The 21,297-nt window shown below is 37.9% G+C and overlaps 1 protein-coding gene across 1 annotated transcript in view; it reads right to left on the bottom strand.

The window, feature by feature from the left end:
• The window catches only part of SPEF2 (sperm flagellar 2), a 204,192-nt gene that overhangs the window by 148,673 nt on the left and 34,222 nt on the right, over positions 1-21,297 (bottom strand). The window contains exons 3-8 of the mRNA XM_010362911.2: positions 18,892-19,144; positions 15,727-15,897; positions 13,451-13,591; positions 10,505-10,569; positions 5,552-5,738; positions 782-970 (exon numbers count right to left, since the gene is read on the bottom strand). Of these exons, the coding sequence (XP_010361213.1) occupies positions 782-970; positions 5,552-5,738; positions 10,505-10,569; positions 13,451-13,591; positions 15,727-15,897; positions 18,892-19,144 (1,006 nt within the window). The remainder of the gene's footprint in view (positions 1-781; positions 971-5,551; positions 5,739-10,504; positions 10,570-13,450; positions 13,592-15,726; positions 15,898-18,891; positions 19,145-21,297) is intronic.

The raw sequence follows: 21,297 nt of genomic DNA, 5'->3' as shown, positions 1-21,297 counted from the left end.
CTAGATAAAGCACTTATTCTCATTCTGAGGAAGGAATAGCACAATATGGGCCTGAGGAATCTCTTTTTTCTTTTCCAGAAGGCAAGGAATTGTTGATTAAAGACTAATGATGTCCAGTTGAAAGGAAGCAGCTTAAAAGTTCTCTCACTGCCCGAGGATATTCACCTAGAATAACCAATACCAATGCCTACTCTAGTAAACTTAGTGAACTTTTAAAGAAAAAAAAAAAGTATCTAAAAAAAAAAAAAAGTAATGACTCAAGGAATTGAAAGTTAGACTATCACCATTCTTTTTGGCAGCACACTTTATACTTGAAGAAAAGAGAGTGACATATTTAAGATAGTCAAGGAAACAAAGTGTGAACTAACCATTTTATATATAGTCAACTTACAATCAAGTATAAAAGGCACACAGTGTTACCAATATATAAGAACTCAGGGAATATGGTTTCCATGAGCCCTTCCTGAGAAATCTTGAGAAAGAGCTTCAGACAATCAAAATGACTAGAGAGACATGGACATTAGGGTTGGTGGTGAGCATTAAGTACTTAGCTACTTGTAGAATCAAGGCTAAAAGAAGACAGTATAGTACTAGGTAGTGCCTATATGCCCTATTGATGGAGTTACACAAAAATAAAAATTGGCAGATAATAGGCTGATCATATAAAAAAAAATCAACTCTTATTAGATGATCGGCAACAAAATATAGCTTTGTTTACCATGACTTGGTAGAAAGGATCAAAAGTAACCTTAGAAAGATTTCTAAGGGAGATAGTATTTACCGCTTCTCTATCAAGAGCATCCTGGAAATCTTTAAGTCGTCTTTCCTCATGTTGTTTTTCTCTGAAAATTCTGTTTTGCCATAAAACTTCCTTTTCATGCCGAACATGCATGAGCTGTACGGCAATCCTGCGCTCCTGCTGGGACTGCCGCATCAGCCGGTTAATCAGCTGTTCCTCCCGATAAGCCTCCTGAAAATACCAGGGGAGTTATTTGTTAAAGTGATGTCCAAATTTCCCACTGAGCTATGAAGCCTATACATAAACAATATACAAAAGGTATAATGTTCATCTAAATAATTTCTGTCATTTGATTTAATTTGAAGATGGCAAAAAAAAAAAAATCAAGTTATGAAATGAGGATTTCCAACAAAAATTGGTGTTTAGAAACATTATGGCTTTGCAATTCACAATTACTTTAAACAAATTATTATTCAAAACATTATTCATTATTCATTCAAAACATTATTAAAAATAAATTAGGTGTGTTTTTTTTTCATAGTTTTAAAAACAAGCAAATAGCTAATGGATACTAGCCTTAATATCTGGGTGACAAAACAAACTGTACAACAAACCGCTATAACATGAGTTTACCTGTACAACAAACCTGCACATGTACCCCTGAATTTAAAATAGAAGTTAAAAAAAAGTGCTATAACTCTAAATTTAAAAGCATGTTTTCAGAAGGTTGGGATTATGTTATACGCATTTTAACATAACTACTAGTTGTAGAACAAATGCAGGTATTGTCAGCTGAAGACTGCAGATCGGATTAGTTCCCACTGAAGATATTGCAATACCATCGTGAGGAAAAGCTATTAAAACAAACTGACAGAATGGGAAGCCTGGAGAAGAGGCTGGGGAAATGACCTACTGCTGATCTTAGAAAATCTGAGTGGTCATCATCTGAAAGAAAAACTAGATGTATTCTTGGCAGTTTGAGGAGAATAGAAGGGTGACCAGTAAATGAACAGTGGAAAAAAAACATTAAACTGAGAATCAGAGGACCTGGTCATCATAATAGGCTGGGTGGCCTTGGGCAATTAACTCAGCTTCTTGGGTTTATTTCTCGTCAGGTAAAATGATGGGTTTAGATGGAAGATGATATCCAAGGCCCCATCAGGCTCTCTTACTCTTTCGAAACAGAGACATCATGTGGAAAGGGGAGGTATCTATAGTACTCAATAGGGAAGACAGAAAGATATCTAGAGACTGGAGGAACTTACTCTAGTCTACAACCACTACCTAATTTTCCAAAGATGCCCAAGCAGCTCTATAGAGGAATAGGGCACTGCAAAAAAGACCTGACAGCTAAGTATTCAAGGGTCTTCTAGTTAAGAAGTAAGGGAAGGGCCTGGCGTTCAAATGCCAGTTCCAAAGAAATGGCATAGAAAAGATTCTTAGAAGGCAGAGCTAACTGACTTGGGGCAAAACTTAATTGGCCAAGATACTAGCCAAATGACCACAGAACCAGGTGGGAGTCAAACTGTGTTCCCAGTATGAATACACTTAAATGCCTATGAAGTACTTTAACTCAACAAGCCCAAAACTCAACTCACTAACTCAACTTCAGACCTGGTCCTCTCCCTATATTTCCCCATCTCGGTTGATGATCCTATGATAATCCACTCTGTGATCTAAGACATTAGGGTCATCCTAAGTTCATTCCTCTTTCATCACTCCTAATACTCAATTGTTCAAAAAGTAGTCTAGCATACCTCCTAAGCATGTTTTTAAACCACCACCCCCCAATCCATTCCATACCCACTGACACCAGCTCTATCTTGAACAACATCAGCCCCTCCCTACCAATCCTTTTCTTACCATCCCCACTCTCAAAATCTATCCCCTAAAAAGTCAAATTGATTTTTATAACTTTAATATCATCATTTAATTCACATAATTCCACGTATTTATGAATCAGTAGGCAAGATATCAACTTGAGCACAGGTCTCTGGTTCTCTCTTCACCAGCCAAAGTGAAACAGGAATACCTAAATTCCAGGGAGAAACTGGAACAACTTGAAAGCTAGGGAAGATATTTTGAGGCATTTCTGAGAGATTAAGTACAAATGGCACCAGAAGAAAACATTCAGGGCTGACATGGGATTTATGTTATGCTTGTGAAAAGCAGCAGGTAACTGAAGGAAGTAGAAGAATTCCTAGCCCTGACATACACCATTTTTCCTTTGGAGGAGAGGATAATGGATGGAAAAACCAGCCATTGTACACATAAGAATTTCCCATTCCACCACCGTGGACCAGCATCTCTTGTGTCAGCTGCACAGGAGCCTGGGCTCACTACATTCCATAGGAAGGAGGTGGTAGGAATGGAGGGAATGCAACATATGCATCAGGCCTGGTTCTAGGAATAGCAGCTTCCCCCCACACACAAAAGAGGCAGCACAAGATGAGGTTCCTGTGATGGAAATATACAGAGCCCTGACTCTTTTTTAGGTCCCTTAGGTTGCTGGATTTCCAAACTGGTAAATATACCTCCAACTCTAGTTTTGAAAATTCAGTGTTAATAGCATCCTAGTGGAAAGTGAGGAAATCCAGAAAGAATTCATCTACTCCATTTTCCAGGCAAACACCAGGCCTAGATTACAAGCAGGAAAATAGTAAGAAAAAACCTTGCAGGCAACACACAAGTGCTTTGGAACATACATCGAAGTGTGTCCAAAATGTCATTGCTACATGATGACACTTGGAATGGGTAGTTTTTTTTTATTTATTTTTTTATTTTTTTTGAGACAGAGTCTCGCTCTGTCGCCCAGGCTGGAATGCAGTGGCCGGATCTCAGCTAACTGCAAGCTCCGCCTCCCAGGTTTATGCCATTCTCCTGCCTCAGCCTCCCGAGTAGCTGGGACTACAAGAGCCTGACACCTCGCCCGGCTAGTTTTTTGTTTTGTTTTTTTTTTTCAGTAGAGACGGGGTTTCACCGTGTTAGCCAGGATGGTCTCGATCTCCTGATTTCGTGATCTGCCCGTCTCGGCCTGGGTAGTTATTTTAAAATAAACTTTTTGATTATCTAGTTTTCATAATTTGAAATTCTTCCAATTAAAAGGAGATAATCAAACTGATTGAATAAAGATATAATTTGAAGAAATCTGAATATGAAGAAATAACTTTCTAGCACAAAGACATGTCCAGAGCTATTTTTTTTTGAACTTTCACTAAGAAAGAGTGGAATCCATGAATAAATTTCACTTCTTCATATTTGTGTGAAGCCTTTATTTCCTTTCAGTGAACAAGCAGACCAGACGTGGGCAGGTGAATAAAAGCATCTTCAAATGGTCTTTGTAGACATGCAGATTTGTCCTATTTACATTCACAACTGAAATCACCGTCCACCCCAAGTTTGTTCCTTTCATCATCTTCCATATCTCAGCAAATTACATGTCCAGCCATCCAGGTGCCCAACCTAGAAATCCAGCTTTTCATCCTACTTCTTCACTTTCCCATGTCTAATGAATCATTAAGTCCTAATGATTTTACCTTTAAAATAGCTCTTAAAGCTACTTCTCTCAATTCCTATTGCCACTATACTACATTTAAACTGGGATAATCTCTTACCTGAATTACAGCAACAACGGACTTGGATTGCCCTTCTGTAATCTATTCTCCAAACTAAAGCCAGAGTGATCTTTCTAAAGGCAAGTTGGACCTGGTCACTCTTATTCCACTTTGTATTCAAACAAGAAATCACAAAATCTCCTGTTTCATTCTGTGTATCTTACAAGGCTCATCATAATTTGGCCTCTAGTGACCCCCGCCAGATGATATGACTTTCCGTTAGCTAAAAGCACTGAGCTTTCCATGTGGTATTCTCTTGTCTGGAAACATTCACCTTCCACCATTTCAGCCTCTCTTGGAAACTGCCTCTCATCCCAACCCCACCACGACCACCCCACCTTCAATTAGCTAACTCCTGACTCTTTATCCATGCTTCTGCTATTGTCCTCCAGACACTGTCTCCTAAAGCAAGCCAGGTGGACTTCTCTAAGTACCACTCCCCCTAACACCCCTTTCACCTTCACAGCACTTTCACACTCCAATGTTCTTGCTGTTTGCAGAAAGCTCTGGGAGACAGGTGTCTTGTTATTCTTGCTCTCTGTTATATCTGTGGGCCTATCACAAGTACTCAAAGCATAGACATTCAATAAATATGTGTTCAATGTAAGAAATGATCAGTGATTCTCAAGCTGTAGTGGAGTCAGGATCACCTAGAGAGCTTGTTAGCACAGATCACTGGGCCCCACCCCCAGAGTTTCAGGTCTGATCTGGGGTGGGGCCCAATAATCTCTATTCCTAAAAGTCCCAAGCAATACTGGTGCTGCTGGTCCAGGAACCATGCTTTAAGAACCACTGGAATAGAATGGTGAACAAAAGGAGAGGACGAACAACTTTTCCATATTGTTTTCATTAAACCCTTCCCTTTTTCCTCTAAAAGTAACAATAGAGTACACATGGCAGACATAGATTTTGGGTTCCTTTTAATGTATTCTTTATTATGGTAAAATATACATAACATAAAATTTACCATTTTAAAGTATACATTTGTCTTAATTACATTCACAATGTTGTACAACTATCACCAGATTTTAGATTCTTTAGTAAAGAGCTGTTTTTTTCTAGTATATTTTCTATTATGATATGACATTTGATGCAGAGTAGCAGACAATACATACATAAACTACATATTATGTGTATAGAAGACTACATTTTGCAGAATTCCCAGCACTATTATTTAACCTTCATCTAAATATCTTACCTCTTGTGCTTCGTGGGCTATTAACTGGTCCATTAACAATTTCCGCCGTCTTTTCTCCCTTTGCTCTCGTGCAAAAGCATCTTCTTCAAGGCGCTTCTGGATTTTTTTAATGTACTCATCATCCGAGTAAGTATTTAACAAATCGGTGGTTGTCTGGCCTGCTGTATCTAAAGAAGCCTTGGATGCACTAAGAATAATAGTTTTTATTTTAGATTTTTAAAAAATAATGTGATCCCATGCCACTATCTGTGACTATGGAGAAAGACCTCAGGCGAAGGATCCCTTGAGTTCACTGTTAATTTATTAATACAAGCATTGAAGAAAATATTCAAAATCAGTGTGATAGCAATAGCTTAGCAACAGATCCCATTTGCTTCACCCCATTTCTAAATACTCTGTGAAGTCCTTAGCATAGCCTTCTTTCAAGGCCCATCAGCTTTTTGTTCTTTCACCTTTTTTTTTTTTTTTGAGATAAAGTTTCGCTCTTGTTGCCCAGGCTGGAGTACAATGGCGCATCTTGGCTCACTGCAACCTCCGTCTCCTGGGTTCAAGTGATTCTCCTGCCTCAGCCTCCTGAGTAGCTGGGATTACAGGTATGCACCATCATGCTGGGCTAATTTTGTATTTTTAGTAGAGACAGGGTTTCACCATGTTGGGGAGGCTGGTCTCAAACTCCTGACCTCATGTGATCGGCCCGCCTTGGCCTCCCAAAGTGCTGGGATTACAGGCATGAGTCACCGTGCCCAGTCTTACTTTTTATGATTTTCATTCTACCCAGAGATTCTGGATTTCTTTTCCTCTTCTTCCTGCTGGCTCTGGGTCTCTGACCTCCCCTGTTTTGAATCAACAAGAGGCAGACTATTGATAACCCAAGTGTCAGGGAAGGCACAGCTCGCAACAGCAGACCAGGCACACTAAAGCCAGGTCACTAGAGAGTACTTCTATGTACAAATGTTTCCATCTACTACGTTCTTCCATCACCTATGAAAGTGCAAATTACTCTATCCACTCCCAGATGAACTTCTGACTGTTTAGAACAGTGGCTGAACTCTTATTGAAAACACAGCAGTTGAAAGTTGGCTTGCTTACCATGCCACACATGTAAGCACAGGTCTGACTGGCTTCTTGCCCATGTCCTAGAGACTCAAATAAGAAGACTCAACTCAGAGCTCTTGTCCTATCTCATGTCCAAAATGTAAAGGATCAGGAAGAACCCAGTGGTCTTTGCAATAGAAAGTTAAGCACATTCAATTTAGTGAGTCAAATGGTGGCTTAGTACAGAATTCATAGATTCATTCCAAATTTATCATTAAAAGATACATTTTTATGTATATAAAGATCAAATAATCACCAATTCTCATCTGCATCCTCTTCAAAAAGTAAACAGAATAATACAATAGTACAAGGTATACCATAATGTTACTTGCCTAGAAATAATGAATTTTTATATTATGTATAATCATTGTTTTTGTTACAAGTAATTAATATATTTGGTTTACAATATTACTTATAATCTTATTCAAAAAATAAGGACACATTATTAAAGTGCGTAGAGACTTGTCATCAATTCTTATATAGACACAAGTACTCTGGTAAAAACAAAGTTAGCTCATGTTTGATGTTTAATGATGTAATACCTGCATATTTATAATATAGACCATATTGTAATATAGGTCATAATTTGGAGGTTTGCTGCTCCCAGCTGATCTCCTAGTGAATAAGAGAAGTATCCTATTTTTCTTCTGTCTGCACTTATGCCTAGTATGCCTGGCAAGAAGTTGATGTCTGCTAAATTTCAAATAATGTGCTAAAAAGCACCATACATGCATAAAAATCAAACCAAAGTTCCGATCATTTTATAAGCAGGGGCTCAACCTTTGATTGCATTCTGTCACTGAGAAGAGCTGAGTACACATTATGTAGGTAGCAAGCACTCAGTAAGGCCAAAGACAGAGTTTAACCTTATCTATTTATTAAGATTTAGTATTTAATTGTGTAGTGTAACACTTTTAGATCTTTCATCAAAAATCTTATTATATTTGTACTTGAGTGTGTTGTGCAAAAAGCTCCTGCCCTGGATTGAGCATGGGTTAACAGCTCTCTCAACACAATATTTATGCTGTCAATAATATACTTAACAAATTGCTTCTCCTTTATCAATTAGTCAACTCATCCATCTGTTGTCTTACTCCAGTAAAAGTGAAAAAAGCTATGCATTATGTACTTGAATAAATATTCATTTTACTAGATATAAGTTTCTTGAGGGCAGTGATTATATTTTCTTTTTATCTGTTTGCTTGCCAGACCTTCATCTAATGTAATAATTATATGTGTATAATCTATTAGTAGCAGAAACCTTGGTCAAATTTGTATTTCTTAAAAAGTAGTTGCTGGGAAAAGCCTCTGATAAATCTATTAATCCAAATACCAACTTACAGCAGCCAATAACCCCAGCTAAAGAAACAAATAGCAGATAGTATTTATTATTCATATAAAAAATGAAAAAATGGAGGAACCTTGTTACATGGGGAAAAAACAGTCATGAGGGCTCTTGCATTGCTGACATGAGACATCATTTCATTCTTCCACAAAAGAAAAACAGTGGACTTTGAGGTGGCATCCTGAGAAACTGTTCAGGAGCAGGCTATGAAAGAGGCAGCTGCAGAAAGTGCTCCTGCAGTTCAAGCTGGGAGATTTTATTGCCTTCTGGAGTCAAGTTAGTGTGAAGTTTCTCAATGTGCCCAGAACACACTTGATTCTAAGCTAAGATTCAGCATGAACTAAAAAAGTAGTGATTAATGAAATGGCTTAAGAAGGGTCCTATATTGTAACCATAGCCTCTGTTTTCTTGAAAAGTTTGCTCTAGGCGAGCACTTCCTAGCATGTTTCTTTTTAAGTCCGAAAGAGAAAAGGAACTTTGTGCAACACACTGGAAAGGATTTAGATTCTCAAATGAAGCTGTTCACAGCCAGAGGTAACTGGCCTAGGGATTTCAGCTGCCCCAGGCCTTCTCCTCCTACTGTAAGTGAGGGTGTCAATATCTCAGATGCCCTCTGCTGGAAATCTTTGGCAGGACCAAGTGGAGGCTTCTGTGAAGAAGGGACCTGACACTACTATTCCCTCCCTTTTCCCTCAAAATAGAGCCCCAACTTTATGCAGGGAAACAGTGTGTCCAGTTAAAGACTACATTTCCCAGCTTCCCACTCTGCCAGGTGTGACCATGTGACTGAATGCACTCCAGTAAGATATAAGCAGAAATGCTATATGGGACTTCTGGGAAGGCTTTTGAAAGAAGCTATTTCAGATAGGAGATAACTACTTTTTTTGTTTGTCTTCCTTCCTGATATCTGGAACATGGGCCAAGTGGCCGGAGTCCCAGCAACCAACTTGTATCATGAATATAACCTTGAAGATGAAAACCACACAACAGGACAGTGAGGCAAAAGTGAAGAGAGGAGGAGCCTCAGTCCTTGATAACCTTGGAGCTACAGCATACGCTATGGGCTGCTTACCTTCTGATTTCTATTACATGAGAGACAAGCAGATTTCCCTCTAATTTCATTCACTGATAGAGACCTAGGGTCTGGTTGGGTTGGCAAAGGCAATAGGGTGCAGGTAAATGTTTGCAGCTGTAATGCACAGGGATCATCTTTAAGACATTTAATAACTGACATGGCAAGGACACTAACCAATAGACATAGATACTGGTGCAGGGCCTGGGAGATAGTGCTGTGTTTCATCTTAACTCTGGTTGCTAAATTGTGTGGAAATTGAGGGGTCCCAGGAAAGGGGCAGGCCAGGGAGCTACAGAAGGTAGCATTCATCAAGTACCAAAGTATTCAGTAGTTTAAGATGGTCTTTTTGGTGGAGACCATCTGTTTATCACCACAGAGCCTGTGGCTAGAGAGGTGGGTGAAAGAATTAGAAGAAATTGGTGTTTTCGTGGGCCAAGGTCAGGGTAGGTGTGTACTAGGGTTCAAGTGGTGGCTGCATGGATAAGGAGACGTGGATTATGTTGCTTTTATGGGTCAGGAGCAACACTGATAAATGGGAGTTGGAATCAGAATAGGGCATCAGGAGTTTCCGCAGAGGGTAGGAGGAAAGGTGATGTACATAAATATTTTCCATTTTGCTTGATTTTCTTTCTTACATCTGACTTCATCATTTCTTCCTTATGGCTCTGATTGTCCTTGTTCCTCCTCATTTGACTGTCTCTCCCTTCCTTCAGAAAATTTTAATATAAAACTGAAGTATATAATTGTTTTCTGCTTTTCTTTAGAATTAGTACCTTCTTTAACAGAGATTTATCTCATATTTCATAAGATGTAAATGTAAATGCATAGAGTTTGGATTGTTTCCATTTAAAAATGTAAAAAAACCCAAGCTGTTCCTACATATATCATCTCTAATGAATTACTTACTGTGAATCAATGACCTCCCATAGAAAACAAAGTGTGAAGGAGCTTTATCTTTAGGTAAATGAAGCCAATTAATTAATGAGGAACTGTGTTCAATGAACCCACCAAAGTGACTGTCTTAGTGACATTTGTTCAATGAACTTATTCACTCAACTTCTTACTGCTGGTGTCTATACAAACTGCTGAGAGTCTAGTAAAGGATTTACTGTGACAAACTTAAATTAGTGGTACCTTGAACAATTTTAGTGAATGTTTAAAAAAAATGTGTGAACTTAGAAGACTAAACATAGCACAGAAAAATAAACCAACTTTACATTTCATAATAGTCACTTTCTCTCTAGATGTTTATAAAAGTTGCTAACAAACAATCTGAACTTTAGCTCATTTATCTTCCCTAATATACTCTCTGAATCAAGATTCTTCAGAGTGAAAAGATCCTGGAATAGCTCTTCCAGATAAACCATTTCTAAATATTCAAAATCTATGTGTAGAACAGAATGCAGTTTTGTGATTATTAAAATAGCTCACAGCTCACCTTTCTTTTGCTTGGAGATCCTTCTTTATTAATGCTTCGAACTTCTTAATTTCATTGGCCACATCCTTTAAAGAAAATTCATCATCAGTTCTCTGCATCTAAAAACCATTGAAACATCTTCATTTACCATATTCATCCAAGTTTATAAAATGACATGTACTACTAATTCAAGGTAATTAGGGATATGAAAAGCTGCATTCTAAATTTTTTTTTATAATTTTGATTTGTTGCTTTTAGACTAGGCTAACGATACCTAAAAGAATGTGAAAATTGCCTCCCCTGAATCATTCACTTCATGATTTTGACAGGGCACCAAAGGGTATTTCATTAGAATACAGATTATCAAAGAGTAAGGACATACATTTTTGGATACAAATACTTCTTTTTCTTTTTTTCTTTCTTTCTTTCTTTTTTTTTTTTTTTTTTTTTTTGAGCCTCACTTTTTTTTTTTTTTTTAATTTTTATTTTTTGAGACTCAGAGAATGAGTCTCACTCTGTTGCCCAGGCTAGAATGCAGTGGCGCAATCTCGGCCCAAGGCAACCTCCACCTCCCGGGTTCAAGTAATTCTTCTGCCTCAGCCTTCCAAGTAGCTGGGATCACAGGCATGTGCCACCACACCCGGCTAACTTTTGTATTTTTAATATAGACGGGGTTTCACCATGTTGACAAGGATGGTCTCAAACTCCTGACCTCATGCGATCCTCCCACGGCCTCCCAAAGTCAAATATTTCTTTAAAAATTGTTGTTTCGGGTGTTTTAAACATTCCTCATGCAACTTTATTTACACTATTAATTTGTTATCTGAAGTTTAACTTTAGTTCACCTTTGTGTTTTACAAACATTTTTAAAAAAAACTTTAAACGGGCCAGGTGCAGTGGCTCACACCTGCAATCCCAATACTCTGGGAGGCCGAGACCAGCCATTTGCTTGAGCCCAGGAGTTCGAGACCAGCCTTGCATACCTGTGGTCCCAGCTACTCAGGAGGCTGAGGCGGGAGGATTACTTGAGCCTGGAAGGTTAAGGCTGCAGTGATCCATGATTTTACCACTGCACTCCAGCCTGGGCAACAGAGTAAGACTGTGTCAAAAAAGAAAAAAAAGAAAAAGGGAGGCCGAGACGGGTGGATCACGAGGTCAGGAGATCGAGACCATCCTGGCTAACACGGTGAAACCCCGTTTCTACTAAAAAAATACAAAAAACTAGCCGGGCGCGGTGGCGGGCGCTTGTAGTCCCAGCTACTCAGGAGACTGAGGCAGGAGAATGGCGTGAACCCGGGAGGTGGAGCTTGCAGTGAGTGGATATCGCGCCACTGCACTCCAGCACTCCAGCCTGGGTGACAGCGTGAGACTCCATCTCAAAAAAATAAAAAAAAAAGAAAGAAGAAAAAAACACTTCAATCAACTCAGGGACATATGAGAGGTAGATACGGAAATGGAGTCAGATAAAAGCCTCTGTAGGTGGTAATTTTAGAATCCAAGCACAGAATATTTTGTTAATATTTAAAAAACAAAAAAAAGTGAATTAATGTAAAATTCAATGGATTTAGGAATCAGAGAGATCTGTCAATCTCTGCTTTACTACCACTGGGTAAAACTTGTCAACTGTCTGGGTCTCAGTTTCCTCATCTACAAAATTGGAAAAATAATACCCTACTTAGAGAGTTATTTACAAATTAAAGATAATGTGAAGTGTCCAATCCACAGCTTGATATACAGCACATGTTCAATAAATGGTAGCTATTAATCATCTTTATAGGTCACATGAGAGAATATGAATCATCATTGTAGCAGTATGCAGTGTGAATTGCAGAAATTTGTATCATACTGAACTGTAACATTGTTCTCCTGGGAAATATAATCAGATTGCATCTTACTGAAATGATTGACAGTTGCTGTGGTCTAGTAAAATGTCACTGGTATAGGTATCTTAAATGTAAATATACTGATAGCAATAAGTCACTTAACGTTCCTGGGATTCACAGAAAAATAGTGTGGTATGATGAGGAGGAATTGAGTAAAAGTATATAGTAGGCATGGCATATGTATGCTATGTGTACCTTGACTGGCCCCTGCTGTACCCATGGCAGTTATGACCTGCTATGGTTTGTATGATTGTCCCTGAAACCACATGTGAAATCTGATCCCAATGTTGAAGGTGGAACCTAATGGGAGGTGTCTGTCATGGTGGTGGATCCCTCATGAATAGACTGATGCCCTCCCTGGGGGTAAGTGAGTTCTTACTCTGTTAGTTCTCATGAGAGCTATTTGTTAAAAAGAGCCTGGCACCTCCTCTCTCACTCTCTTTTTCCCTCATGAATAGATTGATTCCCTCCCTAGGGGTGGGTTCTCACTCTATTAGTTCCCATGAAAGCTGGTTGTTAAAAAGAACCTGGCACTTTCTCTCTCCCTCTCTCCCTCCCTACCCGCTCTCTCTCACTTTCTCTCTCCCCATGTAATGTCTGCACATGCTGGCTCCACTTCCCCTCCCCCTTCTCCTTACTAAGGCCCTTACCAGATGCCCAGTCTTGAATCTTCCAACCTTCAGAACCATAAGTGACATAAACCTCTTTTTCTTTATAAATTACCCAGCCTCAGGTATTCTTTTATAGCAACACAAATGGATAAGACATGACCCATTACAACAGCACCCATTCTGACCTACTTTGTTATTGACCACAGAATCTTTTTCGACACAGGAGTCCAGACTGCCATTTAATAGGAGTTTGCCATTGCTGGCCTAAAGCTATATTCTTCGTTCTGAACAAATAACAATATAAACTGAGTTGAATATGCATATAGTAGAGGAATTCTGAATGAGAAAGGACAAGGTCAGAGATAATTTGGAAAGCAAGTGTGAAGTTTTGAAAGGTCTCTCTATATGTTTCAGGGGGAGACTATTCTTTAGTTAAGACAAACACAGCACAATATTAAAGGATTATCACTTACCTCTGCCTCTTTTTTCTTTTTCATCATTTTTTGGGCCTCGAGTGCTTTCAAAGTACGATTTGATGCAGGTTTAGGAATCTGTATAATAGCTGCTTGGATTTTGGCCATTATTTCATTTTGTCGTCTTCTGTTTAAGTATTGCTGAATATCCCATATACATTAGTTTAGTGATTCAGAATAACAGAATAGGCAATATAATACACTCATAGGTACAAATATATAAAATTTATCTATTGAAATTTTCAGAACCCAGCAATTAGCCAAGGGATTAGGTGTCACAATTGTGTAATGTTAAGAAGCAGGTGTCAATATGACTTGCTCTGAAAAGTATGATGTTAAAACACAATTCTGGAATCTGAAAATCGTATCTATTAAGTGTCTGTATTTTCATTCTGTGTGCTGATACTAAAAGGACAATAAAGATGCCCCAAATATAAATAAGAGTATAATTCTTTCCCAATCCTACTGTCATTACCTTACCAAGCATGGGAAGAAAAAAATTCTATCTCTGAAGATGGTCCAATTAGAAAATTCTATCTAGGAGACAGTTTCTAGGTGGACCCCTGGGAAACCCAATAAAAATGACAAACTTCCCCAAAACCCAGTCACACTTAAACAATGAGTTCAGGGGCAACCTCAAACATTGAATTAACACTAAATTACGTGATATAATTATTGGATCATCACTTCTGTATGTAGGCAGTAGTTATTTTAAGAAGAATATAAGCAGGAAAATGTAACTGAAAAGAAAAAGTGACTGAAAATCAGATAAAGTATTTTAAATGATTTAAGAGGTAATATGTGAAACTAATCACGACTTTACTACTAATACATTATATTAGAACTAATATGATCATTAGTTCCCATGCCCAAAGATAAAAAATTTCAATTTACCATTAAAAAGGCATAATAGACAATTTTCATTTCATTTTCCAAAATATGAATATTTATTTAATTGCAATATGTTATCTCTTTTTCTTAAGAAGACCAGGAAGACACAGGGTCTCCCTTTTACCTTATTTGTTCCCTATGATCATTTTGAACATAATTTATTTCAGAATATTTAATGGTATTATATTTCCTTTTTCTCAGCTTTCTTGGAGACCACCTGCATTAGGCTTGGCACTAACGGACAGGCTGGTTTCACATAAATTAGAGTCGCTGCAATTGGCCTCAACTTAAACACTACTTTAAGAGTGCGTTCTCTCTTTATCATGTGACACCAAAGGGAAATATAATCCTTTATTTACCCTCTGGCAAGTCATAGAATTACATGACTGCTTTACATTTTATTATATATAAACTCCACTCCAGTTAGTCCACTCTTCTTCTTGAAGCTACGAAAACATCCAATTCTGAACTCTGAGGCGGGTAGAAATAAGCATCCCTGTTTTTTACAGTTGGGGAAATTGAAGCTGAGGGTTGTTTAGAGGCTGGCTCAATGTTAACCAGCTTGCAAGGGATCTTCCGGTTTGTCTGTCATCTTTCCATTCTTCCCTACAAAGAGCTGACTATGTTCAGAATAGAATTTCTTATCAATCCAAATAAATCCATTAATTTAAAAAGTGATTTTACAGGGCAATGGGAAGAACTACATAATTCTTTTGCCTGTAGTTTACACATTCCATATACCCAGTCACCTGAAATACTCTTAAAAATCTTTAATGATTCCATGTACCATTATTCTCTCATCCTCAAAGGCACAGAAGATAATTAAAGAGTTTTAAAGAAATTTGAGAAGGAGCAGAGAGTTAGTCAAAGCAAGAAGCAAGGGCCAGAAATAAGTTTAGAGTTGTTCAAGGTGATTGAAAAGGTAAGCAAGCAAAGGATTACCTCACATTTCCAAGAACAGAGAAATGGGGCAGGACCAAAGGTTGCAAAAGAGGAGAAGGCGAGGGGACAATGTCTGATCTATCTCCCTCAGTGGTGACAATGGCATGTGCCTTTGACCAATGGGGTAGCTAGTAGCAACCCTCCATCATTAAAGCAGCTGAAACAATGATTTCTACCAGTGAAGGTAATGCAGTTATCTTGCCACTCCACAGGATGGCAGTTCTTGTTCTCAGACACAAGTAGAAGTGACAGTCAGCAAGAGTCAGGATGCAGAAAAGGAGCAGGGGAGAGAGAGAAAGGGTGAGAGTATGGCAGGACAAAGTCATGCATCAGGAAAGTGCAACCTGTGCTCCACTACTGCTTATGCAATGTGTACTATAGGCATAAATCACAAACTGTATACTATGCACTAATGAATTTCTGAAAAAATAGTTCTATAGAACCTTTTTGATATCAAAACATCTTTGCTCTTCCTTGAGTTTTTGAAATCTTTCAAGTTTCTCAAAATGCAAATGGGCAAGATCTTCTTTCACGTGTTTATATTTTTCTTGAAACCTGTATGTAATCCGCATCAGATTGAAATCAGTTTGACGTGGGATCATGTGTCTAAGTCTCTAAATGAAAAAAGCATTTCAAAAGATTTTGTTATTAGAGAATAAAAAGTACATTTTCATTATAAGCACAAATAAAATTTGTCTTCAAAATGAAATTCTTTAAATTACTATTGTTGATAGTTAAGCTAAATTCAAGCCCGTTCCAATTACTCATATTTTTAATTGATGTAAGTGCAATTACAAAAACATTATCCTTTGTGTTCCTTCTTACAAAATAGCCTCGTATATACTTTCATAGTTAAACTTTTTACACTGAGTTTAATTTTCAATAAGTGGTATTTATATTCTTGGAAATATATATATATATATATATATATTTTTTTTTTTTTTTTTTTTTTTTTGAGACGGAGTCTCGCTCTGTCGCCCAGGCTGGAGTGCAGTGGCCGGACCTCAGCTCACTGCAAGCTCCGCCTCCCGGGTTCACGCCATTCTCCTGCCTCAGCCTCCCGAGTGGCTGGGACTACAGGCGCCTGCCACCTCGCCTGGCTAGTTTTTTGTATTTTTTTTTAGTAGAGACGGGGTTTCACCGTGTTAGCCAGGATGGTCTCGATCTCCTGACCTCGTGATCCACCCGTCTCGGCCTCCCAAAGTGCTGGGATTACAGGCTTGAGCCACTGCGCCCGGCTTGGAAATATATTTTTGCAAAAATAATTTCATTAAACCAATTTTAACATATAAGAGATAATATAAGAAGCTCGATTCTTCCCATTGCTTAGCCACTGCTTAGTAAAAAGTGAAGAAACATTAAAACTTCCTAGGTTTGTGTTTCAGCTTTCCCACTTACTAGCTGCATAAAATTGGGCAAGTTACCTAATCCATCTGTGCCTTAGTTTCATCCTCTGTAAAATGGGATTAATGAAAGTACCTATCTTTTATGGCTGTTGTGAAGATCAAGTGAAATAATATTCATAAAGCACCTGAAACAGGGCTTGGCACATCACTAGGCATGCCGTTCAATAAATTTCAACCATTATTAATATTACCTGCATCTCTTCTCATCTAGTATCAAAGAAGACGGTATCTCTACTTCTTTCCTACGATAGATATCACCACTTCCACATGAACCATTGATTGTATATTCCTCTTCCATCCCCAGAGGGCCCCTTTCCATCTGATCTTCGTACCATTTTCATCTCTCCTGCCACTGACTCTTTTTCTCAACTGATAAGTGGCCCCAGTCTCTAGGTCCATAAAACAAGCAATCTCATACTTCACTTGAGCTTTTCTCTCCTACTGTTCTCTTCTTTACCTCCACATTTCTTGAAAGAATAATCTATGTTACCCTCTTCCTCATCTCCAAAGTCCTTCTCAACTCACTGTAATCCATATCACTCTAATGAAACATTTTTCTCTCTCTAATATGTAAGCTCTAAGAGGGTTGGGGCTTTTCCTGTGTGTTTGTTGTGCAAGTGCTTGACAAAAAGTAGGAGCCCAATAAATATCTGTTTAGTGAATGAATTATTGACTCTGGAAGTTCACCCATGACCAACATCAAATGAGCTAATAGGCTCTTGTTTGTCTTCATCACACAGCTCTTATAGCACTTGCCACTGTTGACCGCTTTACATTTTATTATATATAAACTCCACTCCAGTTAGTCCACTCTTCTTGAAGCTACAAAAATGTCCAATTCTGAACTCTGAGGCAGGTAGAAATAAGCATCCTGTTTTTACAGTTGGGGAAATTGAAGCTGAGAGTTGTTTAGAGGCTGGCTCAATGTTAACCAGCTTGCAAGTGAAGGAGGCTGAATGCAATATTAAATTATTCATATTAAGCCTAATCTAATTTCTAGCTCTCAAGAAGTGCTGAGTCAATTCTGCTACTAGACTTATAATGATATCCATGAAGAATGGACAAATATAAACATGGAGATGGCCCTCATATCTATTATGTCATTGCTGCTTCAAAAAATAAATTTAAAAATATAATTCTATCCATTGATATTTACTATTTTGCATGAGTGCAGCACTCATGATTATTCCAGAGGCCTGTAAAAGTTAACACACTTCATTTGCCATAGGAACTACATAAGAACAGGAGAGAATTGTCAACTAAAAAGTCCTATCAATTAGTCAATAACACATTTAATGAGTATTTACAACGTTTGAAGCATTGTACTAGACATACTCATCAAGTCTGATGTACTAAAAATCTGGTAAGGTCATCTGACAAATAAATAATGAATAGTTAGCCAACAGTATCAGTATCAAGAGGGTAAAACCAAGAGAGTGAGAATTACTTACATTCTAGAGTTCCAAAGGAAGAAATCATGTGTACTGGGCTGCACAGTACACGAGGAACAGTTTGGGGAAGAGGAGAGATGAGAAGGGTGAGCTTGGCTGTCAGGGAAGGAAAAGCAGGAAGAGACAGTCATATTTAAGGACAGACTGTCAATTAACATAGAAGAAAGAAATACCATGCTGAGGACTAGAAAGAAGTAAAAATAGGTTTCTGAGCAAAAGAATCCAATAAAAGTAAAATTTAGGGAAGATTCATTTAGCAGTTGATTGACTTATCTGGAAGATTGAGAGACATTTTATCAGGTTGCTGCAGTAGCTGATAAGAAGATCTGGGCAGATATGATGGGGTAGAAACAGGAAGAGAGGAGCAGGCACAAAAAGTATTAGGCCTGTAGTCCTAGCTACTCGGGAGGCTCAGGCAGGAAGACTGCTTGAGCTCAGGAGTTCAAGACCAGCATGGGCAAAAAAGCAAGGCCCTGTATCTCTAAAACAACAACAACAACAACAAAATGTACTGGAAATTAGGAAAAGAGTCTGATAAGCTATTGCCAATATGGATAAGATAGAGAGAGACATCAAAAATGGCTAAATAAATTCAAAATATTAATATAAAATAAAACCCAAGTATGGCCAGTAACATACGTAAGGGATATATATGCCTAATGAGGTTTCTTTGAGAATTCAATATCACTGTAATTTCTCTTTATCAAATTTTACATTGTGACATGCTTATTAGGCTTTTTTATGTACCTACCTCTCGAAAAGTTTCACTTTTCATGTGTTGAAGTCTTAAATTTGTCAGAGGTTGCATGGTTTGCATCTCCACTCCAGTCAGTCCACTTTTCTTCTTTTTCTGAAGAGCAATGTACAATTGATATAACAGCTTTGTTGCCACTCCAGGCTTTTCTGTGATGATGCCATGGACCACATTCTGATCAAACTGCACACCCAGAAGGTGAAGTGTTGGCTCCAAGCGAGAAAAATTATTAAGTTTGGCACTTGAAACCCTGGACAGTAAAATATTTTACATAATTAGACATTAGCATTAAGTTAAAGACAACAAACATCAGAAATATTATTATCCAATATTTTGAATTATTTCATGTTCTTTTAGCTGTATCATTCCTCTGTAAAACCACTCTAATGTAAATACATTGAGATTTTTTATTGACCATGCCTACCTGAACTCCAGGCATTCATTTCTCTTAAATAACTACACTAAAATTTTCTGCCCTAAATTGACAGTAGAATTTCTTCAGAAGTGAATACAGAATTCACAACACCTAAACTTGATATACTGTTCCTAGTATACTATTTCTCAAGAGATTGCATTCAAGTAGTGGTTCTAAATCTTTTATTTTTGAATCACAGATACCTTTGAAAATCTAACAGCTATGGAACTTTTTTTACAGAAAAGAAAACATACATTTATATATATAGACAAAACGTGTATAACATCTTATAGCATGTTTTTGAGCCTCTTACAATCTAACCTAAAAGCACCCATCCTCTAAAAGGATGTGGAGTTGAGGAAATATAAGAGTGATTTCTAAACATGAATGAGGAGCCAGCACCACGAGATGGCCAATGTCAACAAAAATAGTGATGCAATATCTTGAATTCATGTTCTGGTCACGTGGTGTAACTTACTGTCCTGTTTCCTCTGTGTACTAATAACTCTTTTAACAGAAATATTTAGCAACATATATTTAGGATATTATGCTGCATCAACCAAACTTCAAATAAAATATTTTAAATTAATAAATGAGAAACAGGCCTTGGAGGAGACAAGAAGAGATAATGCATGCTACAAGAAAACCTTCTCAGCATGAGACTAAATATACTTTTTTAAAGGTCTTCTCAGGTCCAGTTTTGCAATCCGTTTCTCCACAAATCACCATACAGTTGGAGACACAACATTTGTCTATAATGACTCAGGTAAAGCAGACCATGTTTTGAGGAATATGATTGTGAAAGAAGATAGTCAAATCAATGACATGTGCTTCCATTCTCTAGAAAGGCATCTATCACCCCTTTTGATCTTCCATCATAGTTGTCCTTTCACGTCCTTCCCATCCTAGGAGTCCTGTGTGCTTTGCTCACTACACATAATTGGAAAGATGTGAACTGAGAGCCATCGGTCAGAGCTTTGGTCCTGGTTATAACCTTGGGCTACAGATTTTAGGGGCATGCTAATTCAGGAGGGAGAGTCCAAAAGCAAACATTACCCATTTCCAAATTTTGTCAAAGCTTAGCCCTGCACTCAAGAAAAAGAAGAGATTTCTCTTTCTCTCACTTGTATCATGTGGCTCCCAGAATGCAGTTAACAAGCCTGTTAATGTTATAGTTCAGTTACCTACTAGGGTTTAAATGTATTTTACGAACTGGCCAAAGTGCACAGGTGTAATAATACTTCTCTCTGGAAACGTATTTCTAATCAATCAAATTTGGGGAACAGAACTTGTGTGTAAATTGGTGGAAGCCTACTCTTATTAAAGCATGGGTAGAATCAGAATGGCAGGATAATCAACAGGTTGTTTTTTGAACACGGAAAAACAACTGGGACATCTTTGCTCTGGAGACAGAGCATATGAGGTAAACAATGACCTCTGAGGGAATTAAGAAATGTGTGTTAGGAAAAACTTTTCCCTCTCTAATAGCAATCCTTACTTGCTAAGAGACTACCTGTCTCCTTCCCTTCTTGCCATCTGGTGAGGGAATACATCCTCTTACAAGGTAAGCAGTAGCTGCCCTCCCAGAAATTGTCTTGACTATGTACTTTAAAAAAAACAAATCTTCTCAAGTTTCACTATTTGTGAAGGAATAAAAATATTCAAAATCAGGGAATTCTTTCAGAGTTAGATGAGTATTCTTAGAATTAAATTATTTCCAAGATGAATAACTTTAAGTTATTTACAAAATATATTTCCAGTTTACATTTTAAACTAAAGAAACTAAAAGTGTTAGATAATATCCCCAAATCTAAGCCCTGGCACCAGTTGCCTAAAAATTAGGCTATGACAAAAAAGGGATTGTTTTCTCGACCAAATATACCATTACAAAGGTCATACTCGTAAGATGTACTGATCCTTGTCTTATTTAAAAGACCATCTGCCCTGGGGAAAAAAATGGGCTGTTCCAAAATTGAAGATGGATGATA

Source organism: Rhinopithecus roxellana, chromosome 3, assembly GCF_007565055.1.
Source record: "Rhinopithecus roxellana isolate Shanxi Qingling chromosome 3, ASM756505v1, whole genome shotgun sequence".
Lineage (NCBI taxonomy): Eukaryota > Metazoa > Chordata > Mammalia > Primates > Cercopithecidae > Rhinopithecus > Rhinopithecus roxellana.
This window is presented reverse-complemented; position numbering and strand designations above follow the sequence as displayed.